The following is a 27,464-nucleotide window of genomic DNA, read 5'->3' on the forward strand; positions in this document are numbered from 1 at the left end:
CACCACACCTGGCTCCGCCCCCTCCGCTGCTGTGGGAGGAGTCTGTGGCAGTAGCTGCGCTCTTTCTCTCCACTTTTTTTCACATCTAACGTGATTCTCATGAAATCGTGGTTTCAAATATTTCCAAAATGAAACGGGACGAACAGGAGAATCCAGAGTGATCCGTCCGCCTGGCTGAAAGGTTGTGGGTTCAACTCCCAGCTTCACTAGTCTAAATGCGGCAATGTGCAACATGTGAAGACATAAATGTGCTTAATGATTTATTTTTTTGTTCGATGGAGCAAAGAAACCAGAAAATATTTGCTTTTAGGAAGCTGTAGAGAAAAATCTGCGAACTTTTCACTTAGTAAATGATTTATTCAGTAATCGATTAATAGTTGTTGCCCCACGCAAAACCATGCATTTACATAACTTGTGTGCTCGGGTTTCTTCACTTCTCTTCAATATCTTTGCTTTGTGGACAACAAATCAATGAATTAATTAAGAATTTTATTCAAGAGGAGAACTCTATAATGAAAATGAGTGTTACTTTCTGCCTTAATTACAGTGTAAAAATCTAAGTTTTACATCACTTGGGCATTTACAGTGTGCCTGCATGGTGAGACTCACATCTGTATTTAAGAGTGTCTCTTCTTGTTTACTCAAGTTTCCCTTGTACTTGTCACCTGTATCTATCTCGTAACATGTTCCTGTAAAAAGAACGCTGAACTCAAGCAACCTTTGGTGTGTGTTTGTGTGTCCACAGGCGGAACCCGCTACATTTCCATTTCATCACAGACTCCATAGCTCAACAGATCCTGTCCTCTCTGTTCCACACCTGGATGGTTCCCGCCGTCAGGGTTGATTTTTACGACGCAGATGAGCTGAAGGTGAGCAACGGCAACTATTATTCACCTCGCTAAACCCCCCAGATTCTGTCAGAAACACTCAGCGCCGTGTTCGGCTCCACTTACTCTCCTGTAGTGCTTGATGATCTGGGGCTATCAGCTCTGTAAAACATCTTCAGGAACGATGTTATGTAAACTACACGTTTGTTCAGGCCATTTACCAGCCAATGATCCCAACTTTTGGTTCCTGTGTTTCAGAGTGAGGTGTCATGGATCCCAAACAAACATTACTCTGGGATCTACGGTCTGATGAAGCTGGTGCTCACCAAGACTCTGCCATCTGATCTGCAGAGAGTCATTGTTCTGGACACAGATATCACCTTTGCCACGGATATTGCTGAGCTGTGGGCCGTCTTCCACAAGTTTAAAGGTAACAGCTTTTTTTCTGAACTCAAGACGAGGAGGTTGTGCAACCTGAAAATGTTACTTCTATGGCTTTGTGATGGCTTCTTGGTCGTTACAGTGATGATGGTCGTTTTGTGCTGTAATCTGTCTTTTTATATCTGTCTTTTTATGTCTGTCGAGTGAACGAGACTCTGAAAAAAGAAAGTTTGAAGAGGCACCGTCTTTGTTTAAGTCAGTATAATGCAGCGTAAACGAACGTTAGGTTAAAGCATCGGTTTAAGCACCGCAGTGAAATTAGTTTGAAGTTGGATATTCGACATACATTCGCTCCGGGTAAACGTCTTCCTTGCATCACGTGTATTTGTAGTTGTAGTTTCTGAGTGGCTTAAAAAAGGTTACCGTGGCCCCAAAACCGTGACGCATACCGAACCATGGGAAAACTGCATAATATGCACACATTTTCAGCACAGTTTGGATGTGTAAGGAAAGTTTTACTATATGTATGTACATCTGTGTGTGAGTATGGATTGTGCATACAGTATGTTCGCAGTTTTTCAGAACTCCAAAACGCAAGAACGTCTTGAGGAAATCAGCGAGTTGAAGATCCAGATTGAAGGGTCAGTTACAAAAAACACAACAAAGTAAACAAAGGGTAAAGGCCCATTATGCTGTACACCCTGGTGCCCGAGCAGTTCATCACGATCTACCAGTCGATCACCGAGATGTAGCGATGACAACTGTAAATTCAACTTTTTAATAACGAATCAACTCATTGGTCATTATGTTTCTCTTGGCTGTGCTGCTCCAGTGCCACGACCCCATCTGTCAGGTAGAGTTTGGACTCTCTGCCCAAGCCCGACCCATGTCTGTGTGCTCACGGTCTGATCTGACAGCCCTGAGAAAGTCACTGCTTCTTTGTTTGATGCTCATAAAATCCACTCGCTCACTTACTCTCGCTCTCGTCTCTGTCCAAATATTTGGTGGGGACACCGTCCGTACGCAAATTTTGCACAGGCTTGTATCGGTTTCAGGCTGTTTTTTTTAAAAAGTCTACTGTCTACTGACCACCTTGTGCTACCAGCGCCTACTGCCCCGACTACAATAAACTAGTTTCCTCTTCCCAGTGCTAGAGGTAGAAAAATAATTTTCCACCTGAACGTGTCGGTTTCTTGTGTACGTTGTAATAACGTCATTGAAGTGATGACGACGTGAAGTGGTTGATCTCGACAGACTAGAAACCTTTGACGTAGATCTTGATTTAAAAAAACGTTGTGCACTCCTGCTAAACACAAATGACCGATATGTCCTCCGTACTTTGCGCTCATTTTGTCATCACTGTTAGCTCTTCTGTGGCTTGCAAATTGACGGACAAAATTAAGGAAAAGGAGCAATACCACCAGAAATCATGGGGGCAGGATAGAGTCAATAGTCAGGAAAATGACGAAGTACAGTCTGTTACGGGCATTTAAAACTGGCTGCCAGAGCTTGCTGGCTCATCCCTGCAGCCAGGAAACGGAGAGTGACTGCCAGATGCTCGGCGTCACTCAATGGCCGATGTAGGACAAGGCATGTTTATTTGAGCGGCTATCCGGCGAAGCAAGATGTCAAAAGTCAGGGAATATTGAAAATGCTGCTCGTCGTCAATCTCCCTCACCGGCAACGCCAATATTCCCTATTAATGGGTTGACTTGCATTCAGCAGTCTTACATTTCACCACTGCGAACTAGACTTGAGTCTATTTTGGATCAAGCATAACATACAATATCCTCTTCAATGGTTGCTAGGTTCGTTGATGCCTGCAAATCGGCACTTCCCTCTAAAGGAAGTATTGTGTAAGGTCCAAACCAAACACAAAAGACGTTCGGAGGTTTGAAAGGTAGTGACGGAGATAACGTTATAAATGGGCCTGAACAACAGAGAATATCCAGCATTTTGTGGTATTTCTCATTTTTTCTTGGCCCATCTCCCCGTTGTAAAGGACGCTATTTTTAAACGGCACATTTTGTGTTTCTCCCATTCCATTAGTGTTGGAAGTGAAGTGTAAGTGATGATTCACTGTCGACCAATCAATGGAGTGCAGCTCAACCACTGTTTTAGGTACCTCAACAGAAGAGAAGGTTGCCAAAAAGGATGAAAACAGATGAGGTTTTTTTTTTTAGTACCCTCCACATTTTTGCAGCTGGAACACAAGTAACTGTCCAATGTTCTATACTGAACCACATTATACCACTTAAGGGAAATTAGACTTTGGTCTCATGGGTGAACTGATCGGATTTTCATGGTCAAATTTCAAGGTTATTGTGACATTTTTGCCTTATGTCCTGTTTCAAGAAAAGCCTTGTAACTTAAGATTTGAGTGGTCAATGGTGAAAACACACAGTGGCTACACTGTGTTTCAATAGGGCAAAAAAATACCACAAGTAGTTCTGAATTATTTTGGGAAAAATGATCAAAACAAAACAAATCTACAAACTATAAAGTTTTTGTTCCAGGGTAACACTGTACATCTAGGCATTTTAGGACACAGCCTGAACACATTGTGCCAATTGAAAATAGATGCAGTGAGACAGTCAGGCAAGCACTTCTCAGTCAGACCTTACTTGTTTCCTATCTTCTATCATTTATACAGGCCAGGCAGGAGGTGTGGAGGCGTTACAACACCTTCCTGTATAAACCTGGGAGGTTGGAAAGTGAGGAAAGACTAAAGATTGAGGAAGGCATGTGGGTAGAAGCAGAGAAGGAGGCAGAGTCGGTGAGTCACTTCAAAGATTTATAGGTAGTGCCGCCCTATAGTGCAGCACAGCCAGCAGGGATTTGGATCAATCTTAATTAACGGTCGACTCAAACGTAGCAACCTCTGCCACCCACGCTTTGGGCTGTTTGGTGCGGTTGTACTGTGTGTTTCATTATGTTTAAGGCATTACTGCAAGCCACTAACACACGTATTAATGTTAATCGGGCTTTAGCTTTCATCAAATGACCAGCTGACATGCAAGTTTGGAAAGACTGCTACTTAAATTATTTAGAATTTTATTTGCATGCAAACGTAGTCATGTTTCCACTGTAACAACTTGGTTTTAGGGTAAAAAGAGTCTTACGTTGCTTTCACACCTACAGCATTTGGTGCATCAAACGTGTTTGGTCCCTTGGTTTGATTTGTTTGCGTAGGTGTGGATGTAATCTCGGTACCTGCCTGAAGGGGTGGTCTCAGACTTGGTGTGCCCTACTTTGGTACGGTTCGTCTGGTGTGAAAGCAACCAAACCAAATGGGACCAAACGGTCCAGTTTAATGCATTATGGGTATAAGATACAAGATAACCCCTGTTTTCCACCGGGAAATGATCCATGCAGGAAGCCACGGGGTGACCGGTGGAAATGCTCACATTGATTAGAGTCGCAGCGATCATCTCCGGTGACCGCGGTGCTTACGTTCCTCGGCAGTGACGCGCCCAGTGGAAATCGCGGGTTTAGTCCGGTTCAGGTGCCGATGGTCTTCGCGGTCTATTTTGGTTCTTTTAGAACTCTGCGTATGTGAAAGCAAAGCCTACCCATGTCCGTTTGCTACATTGTAACATTTTTCTGACTGGTGCAGACCAAAGCAATCGAACTGTACGTGTGAAAGTGCCCTGAAAGGTACTGTAGGCATAATCGTTTTTTGGTTTTTTTTTCTTGCATTATTGATCATTTTGATATTAATCTTTCACCATACTGTTTGGGCTCTTTTTACATCCAAACAGCTATATTATGTAGTGTCAAGTGTCACAGGAGGCTTTGTTACCAGTCACACAACAGTTCAGAGAGAAAGTGGCACTCCTGCAGTGGAACACCTTTTCGGTGCAGTATGACGACCACCAGCAGCAACTGGTTTTGCAGAGCATTGAACAGTAAATGAAATGCGTGTGTGTGTCCATGTCTAATGGAAGGAGCTCAATGCAATTCCAAAATGTCGGTATATTAATAACCTGCAAACTCAACAATCAACTATTTCCACACCAGCCCTCAACAGCTTTGTAAGACAGATTTAATAACATCTGCATTCATCCACGACATTAATCTGAATCCTCACTGTTCTAAACTGTCTTTGTGAAGATGTCACCCGGTTTCTTCTTGATCTTCCATGCTCAGTTATCGTTGCGTTTGTTGCTGCCTCCTGCTGGGAGCTTCTCTTGTTCCCCCTGCCTCACTTTCTTTCATGTATCACCACTTACTTTCTCATGCTTTCATCATCCTTTGTCTCCGTTTTCCCACTCTTAAACTTGCTCTTTTGACTGCAGTTAGGCTCTGTTTAGCTTCAGGCGTTTTTTTTCCACGTCTTAAATATATTTGTTGTTGAAAGTGTTTCTCTCATTTAGGCCTAGATTTGTTTTTGTGTGATCTCTGCTTTGTTTTGTGTCAATGTTTCTTAATTTCTAAAAAAGCTGTACTGTAAGTCCCAGGCCTAATATTTCAGTGTTTTTAACAATGTTCCTAACATTACTTTGATTTAAACATAATTGCTACACAATGAACCTAACTAATGCATGGATGAATCAATGTCCATTTTCTTGAGCATTCAACCACATCTCAGTCTGTGTTGGTGGGTAATTGATATGGAGATGACTCGGATGATTCAGTGTAATAAGAGGTTGTTTTATGTGGGTGGAAATGACAGCTCTTTATCTGCTCTTTGTTCCGATATGGAGTTACAGACAGTTACCTTCTTGATCTTTCTTCAGTCGTCATGCAACCATGACGGAGGACCTCCTCTGGTATAAGCTGTCGGTGTTTTGTGATTTGGTTAATCATGTCTGAGTCTGTTCTTCATTAAGACTCTTGTCTTTTTGATTCATCCTGTCATGGAAGGCCGTGCCTTAAGGCTGTAACAGCAGAAATCACAAAGTACTGAATGGTTTGTGGCAAGTGCTGAGGACTTGTGACGAAAGATTTGTGGTTAAGTGTCGCTTCTCGAGACCTCATTGGTTATTTTAAACACAGTTAAAGCCACTTTAAGGTGACAGACCCCATTCTCATTACCAGTTGAGGAGTTCAATGTCTCATCTCAGTGAACAGCACGGATATCATTAAAACTTTTATGGTAGCTACATTTTTATTTAATTTATTTCAGCCCCTCTGAAGTCTCTTTAGGGTGCAGCCTGAATGCAGCTCGTCACAGTGTCACACCAAAAACATGCAGAATTAAGACCGAGACTTCCCAAAATGACCAAAAGGCATTGGAGCATTCATTCCAACCATAAATCTCATGTTTCGACAAAATGAAACTACTTTCTCGATTACGAGGAACATATTTCTTGAGCCCAATTTAGATGTGCATATCCCTGTGTTGTTAAAGGTATGTGGTGCTTTTGGTGTTTATCAGGAACAGGAAACAAGGGTGATGAACATTTTCTGATCTATTAATGTGGTCGATTGCACATCAACACAACCCCCTCCTCCTTCCAATCAGAACTTTGCCACAATAGTCTGACTAAAACCAGACTTCTGTTAACAATAGTCTGACTAAAACCTGACTTGTGTTAACAATAGTCTGACTAAAACCAGACTTGTGTTGACAATAGTCTGACTAAAACCAGACTTGTGTTGACAATAGTCTGACTAAAATCAGACTTGTGTTGACAATAGTCTGAATAAAACCAGACTTGTGTTGACAATAGTCTGACTAAAACCAGACTTGTGTTAACAATAGTCTGACTAAAACCAGACTTGTGTTGACAATAGTCTGAATAAAACCAGACTTCTGTTAACAATAGTCTGACTAAAACCAGACTTGTGTTGACACTAGTCTGAATAAAACCAGACTTCTGTTAACAATAGTCTGACTAAAACCAGACATGTGTTGACACTAGTCTGAATAAAACCAGACTTCTGTTAACAATAGTCTGACTAAAACCGGACTTGTGTTGACAATAGTCTGACTAAAACCAGACTTGTGTTGACAATAGTCGGACTAGAACCAGACTTGTGTTGACAATAGTCTGAATAAAACCAGACTTGTGTTAACAATAGTCTGACTAAAACCAGACTTGTGTTGACACTAGTCTGAATAAAACCAGACTTCTGTTAACAATAGTCTGACTAAAACCAGACTTGTGTTGACCATAATCTGAATAAAACCAGACTTCTGTTAACAATAGTCTGACTAAAACCAGACTTGTGTTGGAAATAGTCTGACTAAAACCAGACTTGTTAACAATAGTCTGACTAAAACCAGACTTCTGTTAACAATAGTCTGACTAAAACCAGACTTGTGTTGACAATAGTCTGAATAAAACCAGACTTATGTTAACAATAGTCTGACTAAAACCAGACTTGTGTTAACAATAGTCTGACTAAAACCAGACTTGTGTTGACAATAGTCTGAATAAAACCAGACTTGTGTTAACAATAGTCTGAATAAAACCAGACTTATGTTAACAATAGTCTGACTAAAACCAGACTTGTGTTGACAATAGTCTGACTAAAACCAGACTTGTGTTGACAATAGTCTGACTAAAACCAGACTTGTGTTGACAATAGTCTGAATAAAACCAGACTTCTTTTAACAATAGTCTGACTAAAACTAGACTTCTGTTAACAATAGTCTGAATAAAACCAGACTTATGTTAACAATAGTCTGACTAAAACCAGACTTGTGTTGACAATAGTCTGAATAAAACCAGACTTGTGTTGACAATAGTCTGAATAAAACCAGACTTATGTTAACAATAGTCTGACTAAAAGGTGTTGAGGTTGAACAGGTTTTTGTTCCAGGGTAACAAAAGTTATTCTACTTTCTTTCACCAAGTCACCTTCAGTAAAAGACGAGCCTCCCTGCAGATGTTACAAACTTAATTGTCACTTGCAAAGGAAGCAGAACCTCGCCGGTGAAGGTAATTACTTGCGCCGTCTATTTTTCTTGACTAGTTTTCTCACTTACCCCGCAGACCCTCTCCTCTTCTCAGCGAGGTTAAACACTGACTGTTCCTCTCCTCTTCCCTCACCACTGATTGCACAGTTTGTGTTTGTTGACAGACTCCAGAGCCTCTGAAAGATGTTGACGTAGACCATTTAAATTCAATCCATTGTCACAAATCACTGGTGCCTGCTTGGAATTTATTAAGAGTTAACCCTCCATTTCTAATCAGCAGATATTCTGGCTTTAGGTGTGGAGCCCTGGGGAAATTAGCCCTCCACTAAAGACCTCATGTTTAATTTTAGCCTCATTCCCGTATGCCTCGGCCTCTGTGGAGTACAAACCCTGACCCTTGCCACTTTGACAAATTTGAGGTCTGTGAGGTAGTGTACCATGGGGAGAGGGCAGGCAAGTTGAGGTCAGGTGTGAAGACACACTGTTATAATGCATTTGAACTCATTCATTGTTAAACATCTCTCTGGAGCTGTGTGCACCGCCCAGCTCCATTTTTCCTCACACATCTTTTACAGACATGGGCGTGACATTCTGTGATATAGGGATTGTTCATTTGTGTTATGTTACATAAGGTTTGATGGTGGACATTCTGTTTCAACTGGAGCAGAGCTGCTCAATATTTACTCACCCAAGAGCCACCTATTGGGATGGGGAAGGAAAAGCTACACCTGTTCAACTGTTTTACAAACATATTTCCTTATCTATCATGGCATGAACTCAATGCATTCAGTCAAGTAGACATGGTCAAGACGAGCTCCTGTAGTTCAACCTAAGCTTCAGAATAAAGCAGAACGTTGATGTAAGTGACTTTGATAGTGGCACACAACACATGGGCTACAGCAGCGGACCACTCTGAGTGACACTCCTGCCACTTTATTAAGTGTCCTGTGTACCTAATGAAGTGGTTAGTTGATGACTGTATATGTCTTGATAGTTTTAATAGCTGAAAGTGGAAAATTAAATGGACACAGGTGACCCTATTGGAGACAACTCAACTACAGACCATTGGATTAGGGCTTTAAAAACACTTTGAGTTTGGAGTCTTTAAAAATGTCCTTATTTTTGAAGGAAAGGCACTTTATTTTTCAATGAATATAACATTTAATTAATCATAAATACACTCTATACATTGTTAATGTGGTAAACGACTATCCTAGCTGCAAACGTCTGGTTTTTAATGGAATATGTACATAGGTGTATAGAAGCCCATTTCCAGTGTTCCAATGGTACATTGTGTTTGCTAATGATGTTAGCACAGCTGAAAACAGTTTTGCTGGTTCTTTGGCAAAAGTAAAGTTTGAAGGGCATAAAATCATTATTTCTAATCTTGTCAATGTCTTGACTATGTTCTATTCAACTCTTTTGATAAATGAAAGTATGAGTTTCACTTTCAATTGTATCAGTGACCCCTAACTTCTACATACTGCAACAAATTTGAACCTTTTTTATGTAGTAATCTCTTCTGGCTTGACCCAGCACCAGCAAGTGTTGACGAGCAGTCATATTAAGTTGTGTGACAATACCCTGAACATTTGTGGCATAGTTGTATCCGCAAAACCGGTTCACAGACGTCAAACAAACTACGTAGTACTCAAATCTGCCCCAGTGATATGCAGGGCCTCACAATGCAGGCAATTACCTTGGGCCCTACACTGAGGGGGGGACCCAGATAATGACTGATTAGTCCGCATTACATGTTACATTATCCCACACAGAAAATAATCTCTTACATCCCCTTTTAAATTCAAAAAGTCTAATTACACAACCTTTCAAAACCCCTTAACTAGGCCTAATGGCACTTACTTCGCCAGCTCCCCCAAGCCCCCCCAAAAATGAAATCCCTTGGCACACCACTGAGGGTACGCAGCCACCTTCACATTCACACACATTCAGAGAAACTTCACAGGTGAAAAGAATAGCACACGCTGTCACAGCAGGAAATGAAACAGCAGGAAGTTAGTTATTGTAATTTGTCTGCTCACCAACACAGGGAGCAGTTGGTGCAGCAGCGTGAAGTCAATTATGGCTGCAGCTTTTCAAGAATTTTTGCAGCTGAATGTGCAATTTACTTGATCTGGTTTACATATTTACATATTTTGTGCTGTCAGACAAATGAACAAGTATGAGATAGTTGTTTAATTGTTGCCCAACACAATAAGCAGCAGACGTTTCAGAGCTGCCGTGCTAAGGAGATACAAATCCTTATTTATAATCCTTGTGTCGGCTAAAAAACAAAATCACCATAAATCCAGGTTAAAGACAACAGCTCTGCTGTGTTTAGAGCTCCACTGGCATTTAAAAAGTATTACAGAGAAAGTTCTAACTTCACTGGCACTTTGGCAGAAAGCCTTCATCACTTGCTGAGCTGGTTCATAATGTTCCAAAGCTCCATTTACCCCCTCCAGTGTGGAAAGAAGATGCATTTAAAAACGTAAACATCCTAACATGGAATGTTTCCATTGTGCTCCTGTGCCTGATGCAGCTTTTTTACACACTATATAAAGTAACTCAGTAAATCAAAGTCATACATTTAAGCATGATTTAAATGAATCAAAGTCACTGAACGCATCATAAATCCATTATATAATAGTTTCAAAAACATTTGCTCGGTCCTGATGAGCTCAGGTTGGGTGTCTTTGCTCAATCATAACCAATCATAACTTTTCCCAAGTCTCATCACTTGCATTGCTTTTGACAGCAGCAACTGCTAATGACTAGCTCATGCTAACCCTGAAGAGTTGCCACAAAACAAACCTCTTCTCAACTTGTTTTTCCATGCAGTTAAATCTGTGACAGAAACATCAACATTCTGCAAACACTGACACCTCATTTCCGTCGTGCGCAGGCAGACGTTTTTTCCCTGAGTTTCAATGAGAGAAAACACATTTAGTTGGTTAGTGTCTGAGCAGTTTTGTGAGCTTTTTGGATTTGCTTGGTGATTGAATCCATGCTTAAGTGGCAACCCACTGTGAGACAACTGCTTTTAAAACTTTACCATTTTGGCCAACGCTTTGTGTTTTCACTGTCTTCTCAACATCCTGCAGTACTGTCAAACATGTTACTCACTGTGACGGCTTACCTGTCAGATTGACTTCAGTGATAGCTACCAATTTACCAGATACTAGGGTTTTATATGTCTGTGATCATATATTGACACATCAAAGCATCACAGTGAATTGTCTGTTTGATTAACAGCAACTGTGCACTCATGAATACCAGTGTGTCGATGTGTGCTCTCTAAAAATGCTCCTTACAAAAAGTTCATTCTGCGTCTTAAAGCGGACCTAGACCAGAAGTTCCAATTAAGGCTGTTTTTTAGTGTGTATCTGCGTCATTACCTTGTTTATGAAGCCCTGAAGGTTCTAAACAAACAGTTCAGCCACTGCTGAGAACGCTGTGTTTTATTGTAATCTCGGGGCTCAACGAGATCTCTGAAAAAACCTGGTCGGGTTACGTAAACACTTGTTCTCCTGAACAGCAGATTCTCCTGCTCCGGGCACTAGTCCGGGCACATCCGGTTGCGTACATTGAATCGCAGAAGAAGAATAACGTCCGTTGTGGAGGTGTTTCACGAGCGACAGTGTCTTCTGACTCTGGGTCTGACTCCGGGTCAAAGGTCGTCAAAGGGACTGCGGCGGGGAGTCGTGAAGAAGCTATTTTTAAACATTGTTAAAACAATGTTTTGATAATGAGGAGCAGTGCATCCACTGTTCCAGAGGGGGGAGCTGCGCTTCTGAGAGCTGGTGTGCTGAATATGTCACTTCTGGGTACTGGCCAATCACAAGACTCTGTCTTCTGGGTGAGAGAGTTGAGTCTCACACCCACACATCTCACAAATATCGCGGCTGGGAAAGACCGTCAGAAAAGAGGATTTCTATCGGCTCGTTTACAGCAACTAGGATTTTTTACCATAAAAACAAGTTAATGTGAGCTTCAAGCTCAGGAGGGAGAGTGAGTTGTCCACTTACCCACAAGGTCAGTAGTTCAATGCCTACCTCCTTTATCCTGCATGCTATTGTGTCCTTGGTCAAGCCATGAACCCAAAGTTGTCCCTGAGAGCCGTGGAGTCATTGTGAATGATGTTTGATAGAAAAGAACAGGATATTGAAGTGGCGCGTGTATTAGTGTGTAAATGGGTTTCATGAAAGTGCTTTGAGTGGTGGTTAAGACTGGAAAAGTGCTTTATAAGGGCACCCCATTTAACAATTACCCTTTTTGATGAAAGCTTTTACTCTAACACATTAACATACACGATCTATACTGTAGCGTCAGTGCAACAGAGTCCTGTCTGTTTCCTACTGACCGGCTCCACTGCATTATGCATCACTGTGATGGTAAAATGATGTGCTGTTGTCTCCGTGTGCCAAATGGCCACACTGGAAGGTGCTTTGAGAAGCCTGTTGTCATAGATAGCTTCTGTGACTTCATCCCACCGCAGGCCAAATCTCTTACCAAGAACTCATACTTGCTGTTGTGGAAGAATGAAAACTCCTTCAGGTCCAATTCTGTGCCTGCTCCAGATGAGTCTTTATTCACTGCACAGTGGAGACAGAAACAGAGCAGCAACAGCAATGCAGTATAATTCTGTGTGATGGTCATCAGTAGCCACAAGGTTGTATGCTATCACATCATGGCAGGTCCAAAACAACAGGTTGTCAATTGGGTATCTACAAATAATGCAAAGGTGAGACCAACCTGAGGAAGAGCAGAACATTTGTTTTTTGTCTGCAAAAGAAGATATATATATAGATATATAGATATCTATATATATATATAATCGACATTCTGTCCATGGTTAAGTGCATTATTTTTTTCAGTGATTTTGTGACACTGTTCAAGCAGCGATCTAAAATGGCTCAGTTGTTGCTGAGTTTGAAAGAAAGACTGAAGTGACGGGTATAAAAGTGTAACCGCAGTGACACAGTTGGTGCTTTCTCTGTTGTGTGTTGCATGTCGATTGCTGACAGAGCCAACTACCCTACTTGGAGCCCATTACCTCTTGTTTTTGCAGGTTTATCCGAGATTGTATCAATAAAATGGAGATGGTTTTCTGTTTGCAAAACAATCTTCCATCTCAGAGTCTGGAGAACTATGAGTTTTTGAAACTGGACGTACAAAGATGTCGCCTCCAATTCGGCACCTATTGAACAGTCCAAGTTGTCTGGCTAACATTCAGACAATGATTGAAACCAGCTCCACCAGCACTGATGGAGCTGGTTTCAATTCCTAGTCTTGGACCTTTTTGTGTGGTTTGCGTGTGTTTCCTCAGAGCTCTCCGGTTTCCTCCTACTATCAAAACATATGAATGTTAGCCAGTTACAGCCACTCTGATTGATCAATCTGACCTTGCAATTTAATCGTCCAATTGCGGTTGTGTAATGACAGTAGAGATCCTTTCCTTTTCTAGTTTCATCTGAATTGACACCGTGTTCTATTGAAGATACTGAAAGTATTGATTGAGACTATTAACTCCTCAGGAAAATCTTTATTGATGTTATAAATCAAGTAAGAATTAGACTAATTATCCCATAGACTTCCTTTCAAATATATTTATTTTTGCAACCAGCCATGATGCCCCCTGGTGTCTATTCAATAAGTCGTTAATACATGTACTGTATACATGGTCTATGGGGTTTACTAGTGGTACCAAACCCTGTGTATACCTGCTCATTTTGGTGTGAAATAGCTGTTTCTATAATAACACATACACTCTGCCAGTCCTTCTTACAAACACTGGACCTGTGTGAGTGCAGGGCTTGTTATGAGAGGCCGTTTAAGAAATAATTTAGTCTTGCGCTGACATGTTACATCATAGTCTCTCACAAACAGTACTATAGTCAAGTACATTTTACTACATTTACTATAGTACTGTTTGTGAGAGAGTATGACGGATTAGAAACTGGAAATTCAAGTTGACTTCCGTTTCAATCGAACTCTCTCACACATACTAGTATACTCGCATACACTGCATATCATTGTCTCATACATTCACTATCATGTTATTGCAACCTTTATAACGTGAAAGAGAGTTTGATAGTAAATGTACATGACTATAGTACTGTTTGTGAGAGAGTATGATAGTAAATGTACGTGACTATAGTACTGTATGTGAGATAGTATGATAGTAAATGTACATGACTATAGTACTGTTTGTGAGAGAGTATGATAGTAAATGTATGTGACTGTATTGCTGTTTGTGAGAGAGTATAATAGTAAATGTACATGACTATAGTACGGTTTGTGAGAGAGTATGATAGTAAATGTACATGACTATAGTACTGTTTGTGAGAGAGTATGATAGTAAATGTATGTGACTGTTGTGCTGTTTGTGAGAGAGTATGACAGTAAATGTACATGACTATAGTACTGTTTGTGAGAGAGTATGATAGTAAATGTACATGACTATAGTACTGTTTGTGAGAGAGTATGATAGTAAATGTATGTGACTGTAGTGCTGTTTGTGAGAGAGTATGATAGTAAATGTACGTGACTATAGTACTGTTTGTGAGAGAGTATGATAGTAAATGTACGTGACTATAGTAGTGACTGAAATATTTCTCAAACTGCCTCTCATAGCTTGTGTAGCTACGAGCTGTCGATCTACATTTATTCTCTCAGCTTCTGTAACCTCTCTGCTTACTTGTGTTACCTCCACATGTTTAGAACTGTATTTGGGAACCTCTATATACTTGGGAAACTTAATATACACCTAGCTTACCCTGAGCTCATAGCCAGTAACTGGTCATCTATGAGTCTGGACCAAGCCTTGTGTGAACAGAGGTACTTTATTTTCACGCAGCAGAGCAAACATGTAACACACAGAGCTCTGAGTTACTATTCCCACTGATGCTTTGTCTCCTTTTCTTCTTCTCTCCTTTCTCACTCTCTCTCTCTCTCACACACACACACACACACAGGTGTATTATTTGTATGACTAACAATACAAGAAACAAAAAGAAGAACAGAAGGTTTGTGCATGTACACACTGTGCTTCTTATTTACAAAAAAGGGCCCTCTCTTAAAGTGTGGTGTGGCGTGTAGATGATTGGGAATATGATTGGAGTAGTTTTTGCTTTAATCCGTGTATAAGTGAGGAAAACTTGCAGAGGACTGTTTCCCTGGGTAAGTTGATCAAATGTTTCTCACAGGCATCTGCAGTGAATCTTAAATAGTCTTTACAACACAGATACTGGTGTCCTGCAGAGAAGCAGGAACAGAAGAAACAATTCTTCTTGCACAGTGTGTGTGTTGTGAACATGCACGGCACTGTGGAGGAGCTAACAAGCGTCCTGAAGCATGCAGAGGCCTTCGCTACCTCGCACAACAGCACCTCGGCTGTAGCCGTGAATAAGCAGCCGAGGCAGCGCTCTTTAACTACTGAGGTCAAATGAGACATCAGAGATATCACCATGACAACTGAGCAACCTCCCACTGGTGGAACGCTGCAAGCAGAGACTGCTCCCACTTTTCCACAAGCAGCCATGGGACACTTTTGAAAGAGAACACAACAATAAAAGTCTGCAGCTGCCAAACAGATTGTGAGCACAGCAAACACTTTCTATGACACAATGTTTCTGAGAGGTCTAAGAGCACGGAAGGATTTATTACAGAGGGAAGAAAGTCTCTGGACCAACCGAAGATCCATGCATAGAATTTTTATCACGCAGAAGCAGGCACTGCACCTCTTTTTCTCTTGCTCTCTCTTACACACTAATAAGTGCAGTTAAATAGCTTATCAGGTATTGAACATTGTACCATCCTACAACATCTCTTCACAGTTTTGTTCTGGAGTATATGGTGTAAGTCCGAGCTTTGGCACGGTCACTCAAGGAGAGTCAGAAACTTGTCCCAAAGCCAGTCCGGCATTTTCATTTTCTTGGCCGTGTGCTTTGTGTCATTGTACTGAAGGATGGAGCTGGCGTTCTGAAAGCACTTCTCTGCTTTTGGCTGCATTCAGCCTTCCTTAAATTCTGATGAACCAGGTGATGAGTGTTACCCAGAAACCTAAGCCTCATTTCCGCCAAGTGATACAGTACATTTCAGTTTGCCATGGTGCGATTGGGAACGGTTGTGTGGGCAGAAGATGAAAATTAGCTAACTATTTACACAGCTGCGTCAGCTACAGTATATATAAAGTGTGACATGATACCAGAGCCAATAAATTCCACAAATACAATGAACGTGACACACTGGAGGATTATCTAGCGTTCAATGTTCTTTCTTTTGCACAAGAAACACTGCTGTTTCCCTACCATTGCATGAAAGTGATGATTCTCAATGGCCGTACCTATGTTCCCCGGGCCCTATGTTCAGTGTGCGAAATACCTATTAATAATCAGGGGGTCCCATCTCCCATTTGTTGCGCAATACTGTGTCACCACCCCACGTGCCACCCTGCAGTATTGGCTATCTTCCCTGTCAGATGTGGGCTTGTGTGGGCCTTTTCCACAGCGCCATTTGGAAAGCTATTATTAAAGCATTAAAGGTGCCATATGTAAGAATGTGGCCAAAAACAGTAACTACATTCAAATTCAAAATACAGAGGTCTTTTAGGCTTGATTTTCTGATGTAACTGGCAACCCTTGGTTGCTCGGCAGCTGAGACTATTCTGACTGCAATGATTGGTAGACGGCAGTAGGTGGCGCCACATGACGCCAAAACATGATTTCAAAAACTGCAATACTGCCGTATACCAATCATTGCAGTAAGTAGAGTCTCAGCTGCCGAGCAACCACGGGTTGCCAGTTACGTCAGAAAACGAAACCTAACAGACCTCTGTATTTTGATTTGAATGTAGTAACCGTTTTTGGCCACATTCTTACATATGGCACCTTTAAAAATACACAATTAGAAATAAAATAATTGAAATTTTGTCTGTTACATGTTTCGACCACCCTCAAATTTTGCATTTGGGGAACAAAGGACCTTTTTTGGGAAAAACTGGGAACATAGGACCCAGGGAACATAGGTACGACCCCTTCTCAATTATCCAATGGATGTACTGCAGTGGTTCTAGCTCCACCCTGTTGGAGCAACACCAGCTTTTTGGATTTAATGAATTGCAGGCCTACACAAACACATGTATGGGTAGTATTGCATTGTTTTAACCATGCACCTTTGCAAATGGTAATACAGGAGGCAGGATTGATAGAGAGGGTCGAGGCTGCAAATAGTAGACTGAGCCTCATTTTCACCATGTTAAATGAGAACATTATGGGATGGAGGCTTTTCTGTCTCAAACATCTACCTCCAGGTGAGCACATATACCTCTCATGTGGTTTTTATTGTGTAAATGAACCAATTGGTTTTATTTTGGTGGCTATTGCAGTGTAGTTACTTGTTAACAAAGCTGGCTAAGCAACCTTTGTACTGAAGGGACATGGCAAGCAGCTGCCAATAGAACAGCCAGTAGAAGTGGTCTCTCTCACGAAAATGGCCTGTGATCCATAAACCAGATCTCTGGATATAAATCCTAGAGAAGATGCAGAAGTCATATTCTCTCTCAGATCCCTTGATTTACTGATTACTTTGGAAACAAAAACACTCTGCCTTAACCTGGTTTGAAGCTGCTGTCAGTAAGTGATTGTTAAACATCTTGATTGTTGAGTGTTTGTTAAATTCTCCCGATCTTAGGACTCTTAATCCAGTCAGGATCCAGAATTCCACAAAGAGGTGGTCCCCTCTTCTCATGAGGTCAGGCTGTTTCTTGTTTGAATAAATGCTCCCATCTCCTGACCCCACTAAATGCTTTCATGAGGTGATGTAAGGAGGCGGGAAGAGAATACTAAAAAAAAAATGTTGTTGATGTTGCAAGCATCAAAATAAAAAATGGTTCCAACTCGATCTAATTATCTCCAGAGTTTATGTGATAAGAAAATGAAACTCATGTGAAATTGGTTGCCGTATCAGCGTGTTGAGGATAATTTGATTTATCCTCGGGTCAACACTGAGTTGTTGCAGTGGACACTGGCAGACACTACTGCTGCTCTTACTGCTGCTGTTACTGCTGCTGCGGCTGCTTGATATCACAGGGATTCACTGAAAATGAAAGCCACTGTTCCTCACATCTTTTTGGTGCGATCACACAGTTAAATATCATGCTGTAAGAGCCAGTGACATGCTGACAATAATGTCAAAGAATCCATTCTTCCAGCAGTCGCACTGCTTTTACTCTCTTTGTTCTATCTTTGTGATCTACCACTTACCTCCAATTGTCTGGGTTGATCTGAGAGACAGCAGAGGTTTAGGCAGCAGAGACGAGAGTTACCAATACACAAGAAGCTTATCAGTGATGAGGGACTGTGCTTGATAACATTTTGATTGACAGACACAGTAATTGCCCGTCTCTGGTCTTTCCACCAAGCTGGTGAGCTGGAACAACCGTCCCACACTTGGGGATTAGGATTGTAACCTGTCTAACATCTTTTAGCCTCAGGAACAACTGTGCTGCAAACTGAAGCTTTTCCTGAATAGTGGTTTTCCCACTGCATTTCAACCTCAACGCTGTCAGAGCTCCTCAGTTTTAAGCACAGCACATTCATGTTCAAGGACATATCGTTGAGAGTGGAGTCACATTAACACTTGATGGTGGGTGGGTCTGACGCTCGGTGCTGTAGGTGGAGATCAGAGGTTAACAGAGCAGCGTCTGTCACGGCTAACCAAGGAGCAAGGCCTGCTAATGGTGCCAAAGTGATGCCTTTGTTGGTTGCACTTTGTTCGACAAAGAGATGGTGAGAACCGCTCTGTTCGAGCCATGTAGTGTTTGAGCTACATGTTAAATTTTTGATTTGATTTATGTGATTGCCTGGCATCTGTGCTGGGATATTTAGACCTCGCTTAGATAAAGAGATTTGGTTGGCTGAACATTTCTCAACTACTGCCAAATGTAAAACGAGCAGAAGCACAATGGTTTTTGACGACCGGTGACACCGCTCTATTCAAAGTGAAGAAGAAGAGTTTTAGTTGACACCTCCCCATTGTGTACCCAACTCTTGTATATATTCATTTCTATCAAAGATAATTCGATGGATCAAAAAGAATCTCTGTTTGGACATGGGTTAACTTTAGGCAATGGAAAGTCTGACAAAGTTTGCAAAAGGGCAAAAAAAAGGCTAATTAATTCTGCTCTGCTTTTAAGTTGAAAGCCGACAAAATTGATGAATTACTCTTTAACATTTCACCTTCCTGAAATGCAATTTCACAAGAGAATTTAATTTGCGAAAATGAATCTTTTCTTAGGCAGTTGTAAAAGGTCAAGGTTTTTGCAATTTCTCTCTGTGGGACTTAATAAGACTTTAACATCTGATGTTAAATAGCAAAACAGCTTCCTGACATCATTCTCATGCTGCACACAGGAAGTGATCGGAAAAAAAAAATATGCTACCCAACCCCAAGGCATAATGATATGATATGATATTTCCTGATCGCATCCATGCTCCCCAGAGGTTGAACTCCTCTGAATTTAATGACTGCATGACTTTCTTATTAAAGCTCCAGTTTGGAATCTCTATCGCCCCCTGTGGACTTCTGAGTAATTACCAAAACAGTGTGGTCTCTATGACCTAGTTTTCGCTCTCCTGGTCACACCCACTTTCACATGTGGAGAGGGTTGAGGCCGTCTTCTGATGTCGTTTCTTTGGAACGTTGGTGTTTTATTTGTTTATTAATTATTAGCGTTACCTTGTCCATGACTGGAGACTTGGAGTTGCATGCTTAAGGTAACAGCAGCAGCTGTGACAGGCACATGCAGCCACGTAGTCGGGCAGCTTGATTGCTGTTGGTGGAGCACACATCTTTAATATCACTTGAGAAGCCAAAGTCATAAGTGATGAATTGTGAAGTCCTACTTAATGTCCAGGTTTATTTTTAGCTGTAGAGTCCACAACTGAAATGCTTCATGGGCGCTTCTTGGTGTTTTATGTCGTAGTGCTGCTGCATGAAGCCGTTTCACTTTACTTAGCCTTAGCTTATTTGCTTCCTGCACTTCACCTGCTCAGTCATGACTGAAAATCCCAACACAATCAAATTCCATACAGCACAGGAATGTTGCCACAGACATAAAAACAAAAGAATGAAGTGAAGCAACATCGTGTGATTTGACAGCCCATTAAGCGGCCAGTTGTTTATATCTAAGAGTTACATACTGCAGCTTTAAGGTTGGTTTTCAAAATCATGGGTGCTGATTTTAAAGGGAAGCACTGATGTAATGGTGCCAGGCCAATCTCCTGGTAATGCTGCAAGGGAGAGTTGTGAGGGCCCATATGAAAGTTACAAGCATAACCACTGTGGCTCAGAGCCACCAACATCTGTTGACTTAAAACCATAAAATAAACTAAGGTACCATTAAGTTACAGCTGTGTCGTGTTCTAGCTTCTGGCTTTCCTTATATCCACGTTCAATGCATATGTGTATATATATCTAGTCAGTGAGTTGGTGAACACGTCAGGGAGCTCGCCGTGTGTTAGATTCTGAAACATAAAAGGACATGAGAAGCGAGGAAGGGATGTGGATGTGGGAAATGGTACAATTTGTGCAGGGGATTGATGATGGAGGACTCCGCAGATGTCTCCAGAGAAACGGTCTTCCAGGATTTCCCTTTAATTCTTTAACTTTGTAGATAATAGGGTCACACTCTTTTTAGATTTAAAACCTGCTCAGAGAATTTCCAGAGCATGGATATTAAAACATTGGTGTAGTATATCGTAGATACATGTACAGTATATACCAAGCCCACTTCAGACTTCTGTGCTGCAGTGGTTCTCCAACTTTTTATATCAAGTACCACCTGAGAAAATATAGAACTCTCAAAGTAACACCATTATGGCCAATGTTAAAATACACTGGTGTAAAAAGGACTTTCGACAGAAGGCCAATTTATTCCCAATAAGATCATTTAGCTCGCTGCTTCAAACTCTGGTATAGCCAAATTAGATTAAGAAGATTCATTTTCTACGAACTCCAGTCAAACTTCCTTCCGTCTTACTGATTTTACTCCAGAGCAAGCTTGAGCACCACTGGTGGTACACGAATACCAGCTCCAGGATTCTCAAAATGCTTTTAGTGTGAGAGTCACCATGGCAATGACCCACAATGCAGTTTGACACCACACTTTCCCTCCATCACTGCCAAATGCAATCACTGGCACTCATATAATTTTGCTGCTTTGGCACGACAACCCTCCAAAATACCTGTCCTTGAATTGAACACTTAAGTCTATTGCAGTTTTCTGAGAGCATGTGACATCACTTTGCTTTATTTATATATTTTTTTTATTTATATTTTTAAAAGGACAATGTGTAGTATTTATGGGTTGAAATAACCCAAAATCCACTTTTTTATACATATTATGTGTTCCTGCATTGTCTAGTCGCTGTATAATAGTTGTTGTTTCATTTTCGTAGTGTTTCAAAAAGTCATGTAAAATAACATGGTGCAAAATGTAGCAAACAGACGTGGGTACGCTTTGCTTTCACATACGCGAGTTCTAACGAACCAAAATGGACCACTAAAAACCATCGGCACCGGAACCAGACTAACCCCCGATTTCCACCAGGCGCATCACCGTGGAACGTAAGCGCCGCGGTCACCGGAGTTGATCGCTGCGACTCCAATCAACGTGAGCATTTCCACTGGGCACGCCGCCGCTTCTTGTTTGAATACTGCTGGCTCGCAAGGCAGCGCTGTGCAGCCGTAACACGCCCAGTGGGGATTGAACCTGGCCAGAGAACGGGACAAAACCGCACCGCTGAGGTTCTCCGGCGTTATCCCGCATCTCATACCCATAATGCATTAAACTAGACCGTTTCATCCCATTTAGTTTGGTTGCTTTCACACCAGAGGAACCGTACCAAAGTAAGGCGGATAAAGCGGTTGATTTGATGCGCACCGAAGGACCGAGATTACATTCACACTTACGCAAACGAACCGAACCACACCGTAAGTATGAAAGCACACTAAAATGCTTTGTCATGCCAGCCCACCAACGAAAATAACCTTTTTCTGTGGCTCATGTGCTGAGAGGGTTTAAATGTACAGGATGGAGACAGAGGACGTCACAGATCAGTTAAAAGTATGTATGTATGTATGTATGCAAGTCGCAACCCACATTTATCTGTGAACTCAATTTTAAAACCTCAATTTTTTTGTCTACCACCATCTTTGTTTTTAAATAGAGTCCACTGGAAGTCCACCAGAGTAAAGCAGACCTACTGCCCTAAATTATAATGTAAAAGTATAAGCTGCATTACATTACTGTCTGTCTGAACCCTTAAGGAACTGGGACACTAACAGTTAAGGGTACCTTAATGCTTATGTATTTTGTTTTTCTTGCTACCTTACACAGATCTATACGTTTTTTGCACTAAACCATATTATGAATATACAATTATTATATTCAGGTAAATATTTGAAAGGTGCCCTGTGTCTTTTTTTAATCAGGATTCCTGTTCTCTTTGCGGACTGGGAACTTTTTTAATTGGCTGACAATGACATGATGAATCAAAACGACTTTACACGACAGCCTAGAGAGTGAATGGCTGCTTCTCTTATCTACAGAGACACACGTCTCCTCCTCTCATTGAACGTTGTTTGCGTGTACAAGCTACAAGATAAACAAGCGTTTAATTAAAATGAACTGCTGACATCAGTTGGCAGACAATGTAGCAAATTACAGGAGCATCTGGATAGTCGAGGAGAGTACCTTGGTTTAATTCCGTCTGGGGACCTTTATTACATGTCATCAACCACTCTCTCGCTCCCCCACCCCTCCCTCCCTGTGTATCCTGTCTTCAACACCTATCACATAAAGGCATGTTACCATAAAACAGCTCAGATGGCAGCTGGAGCTTGAAACAATGGGCCTCAAGCAAGGCGATCATCTTACAGTTTGACACTTGTGTTCTTCTTTGGCCTTTGCCCCATCTGTCCACAAAGTTTCATGAAAGTCTGTTTTGCTGTTTGCTAATAATAAAAGACAACTCTTTGCCACAGTTTTCTGCCATTAGCCACCAAGAGTTTGGCATCATCAAGCTAATCAGTTATTTGTTTTCATAAACTTAGACAAAATAATGTTAACATAAAATACCTGGTAAGGACCGAGTCAGCAACTTCCAAAAACCTCCATATGTCGACACAAGTTACATAATTGATTTAAGAGAATAATTGAAGGAGACTCGTGTGAATGTGTGACTTGCTTAAAGCGGACCTAGACCGGAAGTTCCAATTAACGCTGTTTTTTAGTGTGTATCTGCGTCATTACCTTGTTTATGAAGCCCTGAAGGTTCAAAACAAACAGTTTAGCCACTGCTGAGAACGCTGTGTTTTATTGTAATCTCGGGCTCAGCGAGATCTCTGAAAAAACCCGGTCCGGTTACGTAAACAGCGGTTCTCCTGAACAGCAGATCGTCCTGCTCCGGGCACTAGTCCGGGTACATCCGGTTGCATACATTGAACCACAGAAGAATAACGTCCGTCACTTCCGGGTACTGGCCAATCACAAGACAGTTGGGAAGCCTCTTTGCTGGCTGGCCAATCACAATACACTCTGTCTTCCGGCTTGAGAGAGTTGAGTCTGAAATATGGCGCCTGGGAAACGGCGTCAGAAAAGAGGATTTCTATTGGCTCGTTTACAGCAACTAGGAGGTTTTTGAGCATAAAAACAAGTTAATGTATGTAAGTAGACCTCCATAACTAACATATATGTGCAACAGGACCACTCTATGGGAGCTTTAATTTGGTGCTTGAGGCAATCGGATGTTAGCAGAGCAGTCGACTTCATAGCAAGAGTTGCTTATGTTGCTAAATGGATGATGATGTAATCTCTGCTGTTGTTGGATGCACCTTGACTGTTCAAAAAAAAAAAAAAACACTCTTGTTTCAAGAGCTCCTCAGGGACTTTGTAGTGTTCCTAACTGCTTAAATGTAATTTGATTGGCTTCTGACTGTGTTGAAATATTAACATAATAGCATTTGTCACCTTGTCACCTGCCCGTGCTTTGAAGGTTGAAAGTTAATTTCTCAATTTCTGTCACAAAACGTCACAAGTCAAGCAAGGAAAAAGATCCACAATGCAGTTTGACAGTGAATAAGTAGCTTTTCAGTTCATGCTTCCGCTGCATTGTGGAAGAATAAAAACCCCCTCATGTCCAATTCTGTGGTTTGTTTGGATGAGCTTTATTTGACTGTGCGTTGGCGACAGAGGGCAACAGAAAGGCAGGATCGTTCATTGTTGTTGGTCTGTAGGACAACAAAGAACGAGGTTAATTACACCACAAATAGATACAGTCTGCCGTTAAGCCATTTAGCCAGTCTTATTTACATCTTTACGCTTAACCTCTTCTTCCCTGACCCTCTTTTAGGAGTCCCTGCTCCAAAATGACATGCCCAAACTAAATAGAGTAAATCTCTGCAGCTACAAGCTCTATGTGAATTATCTTTGTATCAAAATAAAGATAACACTTGTGAGTTTCCACCAGAGGTGTACGTTTCACTGTAGATGCCACTGTGTCAGAGTAAATGTACATGGAACACAGCATAAATGAAGGATTTTTTTCTCTCACCTAAAAAAATATAGCATTTTAAAGCAAATATCACCTTTAAAATATGCATGCATATTGCATATTGTGTTTTTAAGCTCATGCAAATGAGCTTAAAAACACATGGAGGTCATGTAACAACATGTGGACACGAGCTGTGCAAAGTCTGATGCTGCTGAAGTGAAGCAGAGTAAAATGACAGAGGTTTTAGTAAAGAGATGTCTAGGCGTTTACTCATTTGGCACAGTTGAGAGAGTTGAGATTTCATGCCAAATTAGATTAGATAAAATGCAGATTCAATTTTTATTTTATTTATTAATTGTTTCTGTGTGGATCGCCCCTTTTCCTGTGTTTTCATCATGGCTTGGTTCAGTTTAGTACAGCACAGTTTAAAATGTTAAAGATCAGGGTCTGGCTTGCGTTTCAACTGAGAACAGTACCTCGATTCGGCAAGATAAATAGGGTGACGTCGTACCGGTGCGACGACAATGAAAGACGACATTGAATTCACAACAACAGACAAACATCCAGCAGCTGTTTTTCTTTCTGTTCAGTTTGTGGCCATTTGTCGAAACGAGACGACGAGCTTTGTATGAAAATAGAGTGCAGGTGTTTGCCTCAACTTCCATGTCAGCTGACTTGTGGGTGGAGCCAGTCTAGCTTCACTCTGACTGTACTGTACCATTTTACTCTGGTAGCCCAATGGAAGGGTGCCAAAGAATGGTTGGTCCTATGACTAATGGAAATGCAAAAAAAAAATACATAATGTAGTGCACCAAACTGAACCGTTCCACTGGGTGGAAACACAAACAAATGTCCTGTGTTGGACCAGTTCAAATAATTCTTCTTCCACAGCATCAGTTGAGTTTTCCTTCTCTCATTCGTCAAACCCTGAAAGCGTAGGTACTTCTCTATCATGTGAGTTTCAGTAGCAGGGTGTGCTGGTGAAGTGTACTTTGGTCTTGGCTGACCCTGGCATTCATTTTTATTCCTCAGCACCACTGGCTCAGCAGTAAAGAATCCCCGCTGATCCCCGGTGCCTCTCCGTAGTTAATTTAGGAACTACCCCATGAGCCAGCAGCAGCCCAGGAAACAGACTGTGGATGGCCTGAGGTTTGCTGTGTGCCCACTCTGCTCAGTGGGATATTCACGCACACTATTATGTCCAGCTTTGTAATACATTCTACCCAGACTGCAAGAGCTAAACAGCAGCTATTGGCTTTAATCCCTGAGGGGCTCACAGGCCAGATAGTCTGTCGATAAATTATAGCTCAGTAGCAGCTGAACAGTATAGTGGAATTAGTGTGTATTGAAGAGAGAAAAAGCTGACGCAGTGGATGTTACTGACGGCTTTGTTTGAATACAGCATGAAGGATCTGCTAGAATTGAAGGTATATTGTTTAGAAATAGATTTTTTTGAAAAAGCAGAGCATTTTCTTTCGGTTAAATCAGAGCAGATGAGCATTGATTTTGTTTCTGATTTCTTGCCTGTCGTGACTCAGACGGTATGACTGTGTTTGAGAAAAGCAGACAATTAAGGCTTTACGGTCAGTGCACAATGGTGGGGTTTTTATCTTTGGGAGTGGCTGTAGTCACAGATTTCTCTAAGTAAGGTGGTCCTGTCCAAGGAAATGGATTAATGCTTTGTGGTCTTTTAAAAATAACGACACCTTGTTTTATTGCATCCATTTTGCTGAGCGATTTAGGCTTTGTCAGCTCATTGTTCTGCTGCTAACTCTGCACTCATCAGTCTCATTTCCACCAGCAGCTGGTTTACTGAGAAAGCTCCAGCAGCTCGGTGTTCCCTGCTTGCTCAGCAGCTCAGACACGCGGGTTACGTCCAGAACAATCTGTGCCCAGACGAGTGTTTCAGCTTCATATCAGAAGTAATCTGCATGCATTAGGGCTGCATCACTTGGGGAAATATCTTTGTGTCATTTCTCTCTCTTTTTTTGATGTATATTAAGTAGGGCTGTAAAGATACACAAACTCACGATTCGATTTGTATCACAATTTTTGACCCACGATTCGATACATTCCACGATTTTTTTTTAATTTAAAAATAATTTTAAAAAATGTTATTTAAAAAAATTTAAATAAACAACATTAACTTATAGAGCAACTTAATGTAACATTTAATAACAGTATTTATGAACACTGTGAACAGATTTGAACATAAATAATTAAATAACCAAAGATTTCTCTCTTTTCTGTAACAAAATAATACTGTTGAAAAATACAAAGTAAAGGATCAATCAGACTGGGATGTGTCCCCAAAGCATGCTGGGAAGTGTAGTTCTTCATTAGATGCAGTTTTGTTCCAGTGGAAATAACTTGTTTTGATAAACAGTAAAGGTAAGACAACATTTCTGCTTGTATTTCTTGAAAGTCAGTTGTTGTTTTGCTCTTATTTTGGGGCTGGATCCGTGAATTTTGTTCGTAGAGTGATAAAAATGTGAATTCTCCGCTGTTTACATAATCACGATGACGCTCTGGTGCCGCTTTTCAATGTGTGCGCTGGAACAGGTTTTTTCCGCTCCTGCTGTTTGATCCATCGGTGTTTTAACTGTGTTTGGTGAACATAAGAATGGTTTGTATGAGCTTTTAGCTGAGTTTCTGACCTTTCTGTGGGTATGCAGCATGTCTGTGTTTGTTAAAGTTAGACATGGTTTTATGACGCTTTTGTCGCTACGTCTGACGCTGCCTCCGGTACTGAGGACATCAGTAAAGAAGAGATTAACGCGATTAAAAAACATAACGCGTTAATGATGACTGTAATTAATTAATCACAATTAA

At 41.2% G+C, this 27,464-nt stretch overlaps 1 protein-coding gene across 1 annotated transcript in view; it reads left to right on the forward strand.

Moving 5' to 3' along the window:
- The window catches only part of large1 (LARGE xylosyl- and glucuronyltransferase 1), a 122,543-nt gene that overhangs the window by 60,631 nt on the left and 34,448 nt on the right, over positions 1 to 27,464 (forward strand). The window contains exons 5-6 of the mRNA XM_083906821.1: positions 746 to 869; positions 1,086 to 1,257. Coding sequence (XP_083762947.1) covers positions 746 to 869; positions 1,086 to 1,257 — 296 coding nt within the window. The remainder of the gene's footprint in view (positions 1 to 745; positions 870 to 1,085; positions 1,258 to 27,464) is intronic.

The sequence above is a fragment of the Microchirus variegatus genome, assembly GCF_963457635.1.
Source record: "Microchirus variegatus genome assembly, chromosome: 20".
NCBI classification, from domain to species: Eukaryota; Metazoa; Chordata; class Actinopteri; order Pleuronectiformes; family Soleidae; genus Microchirus; species Microchirus variegatus.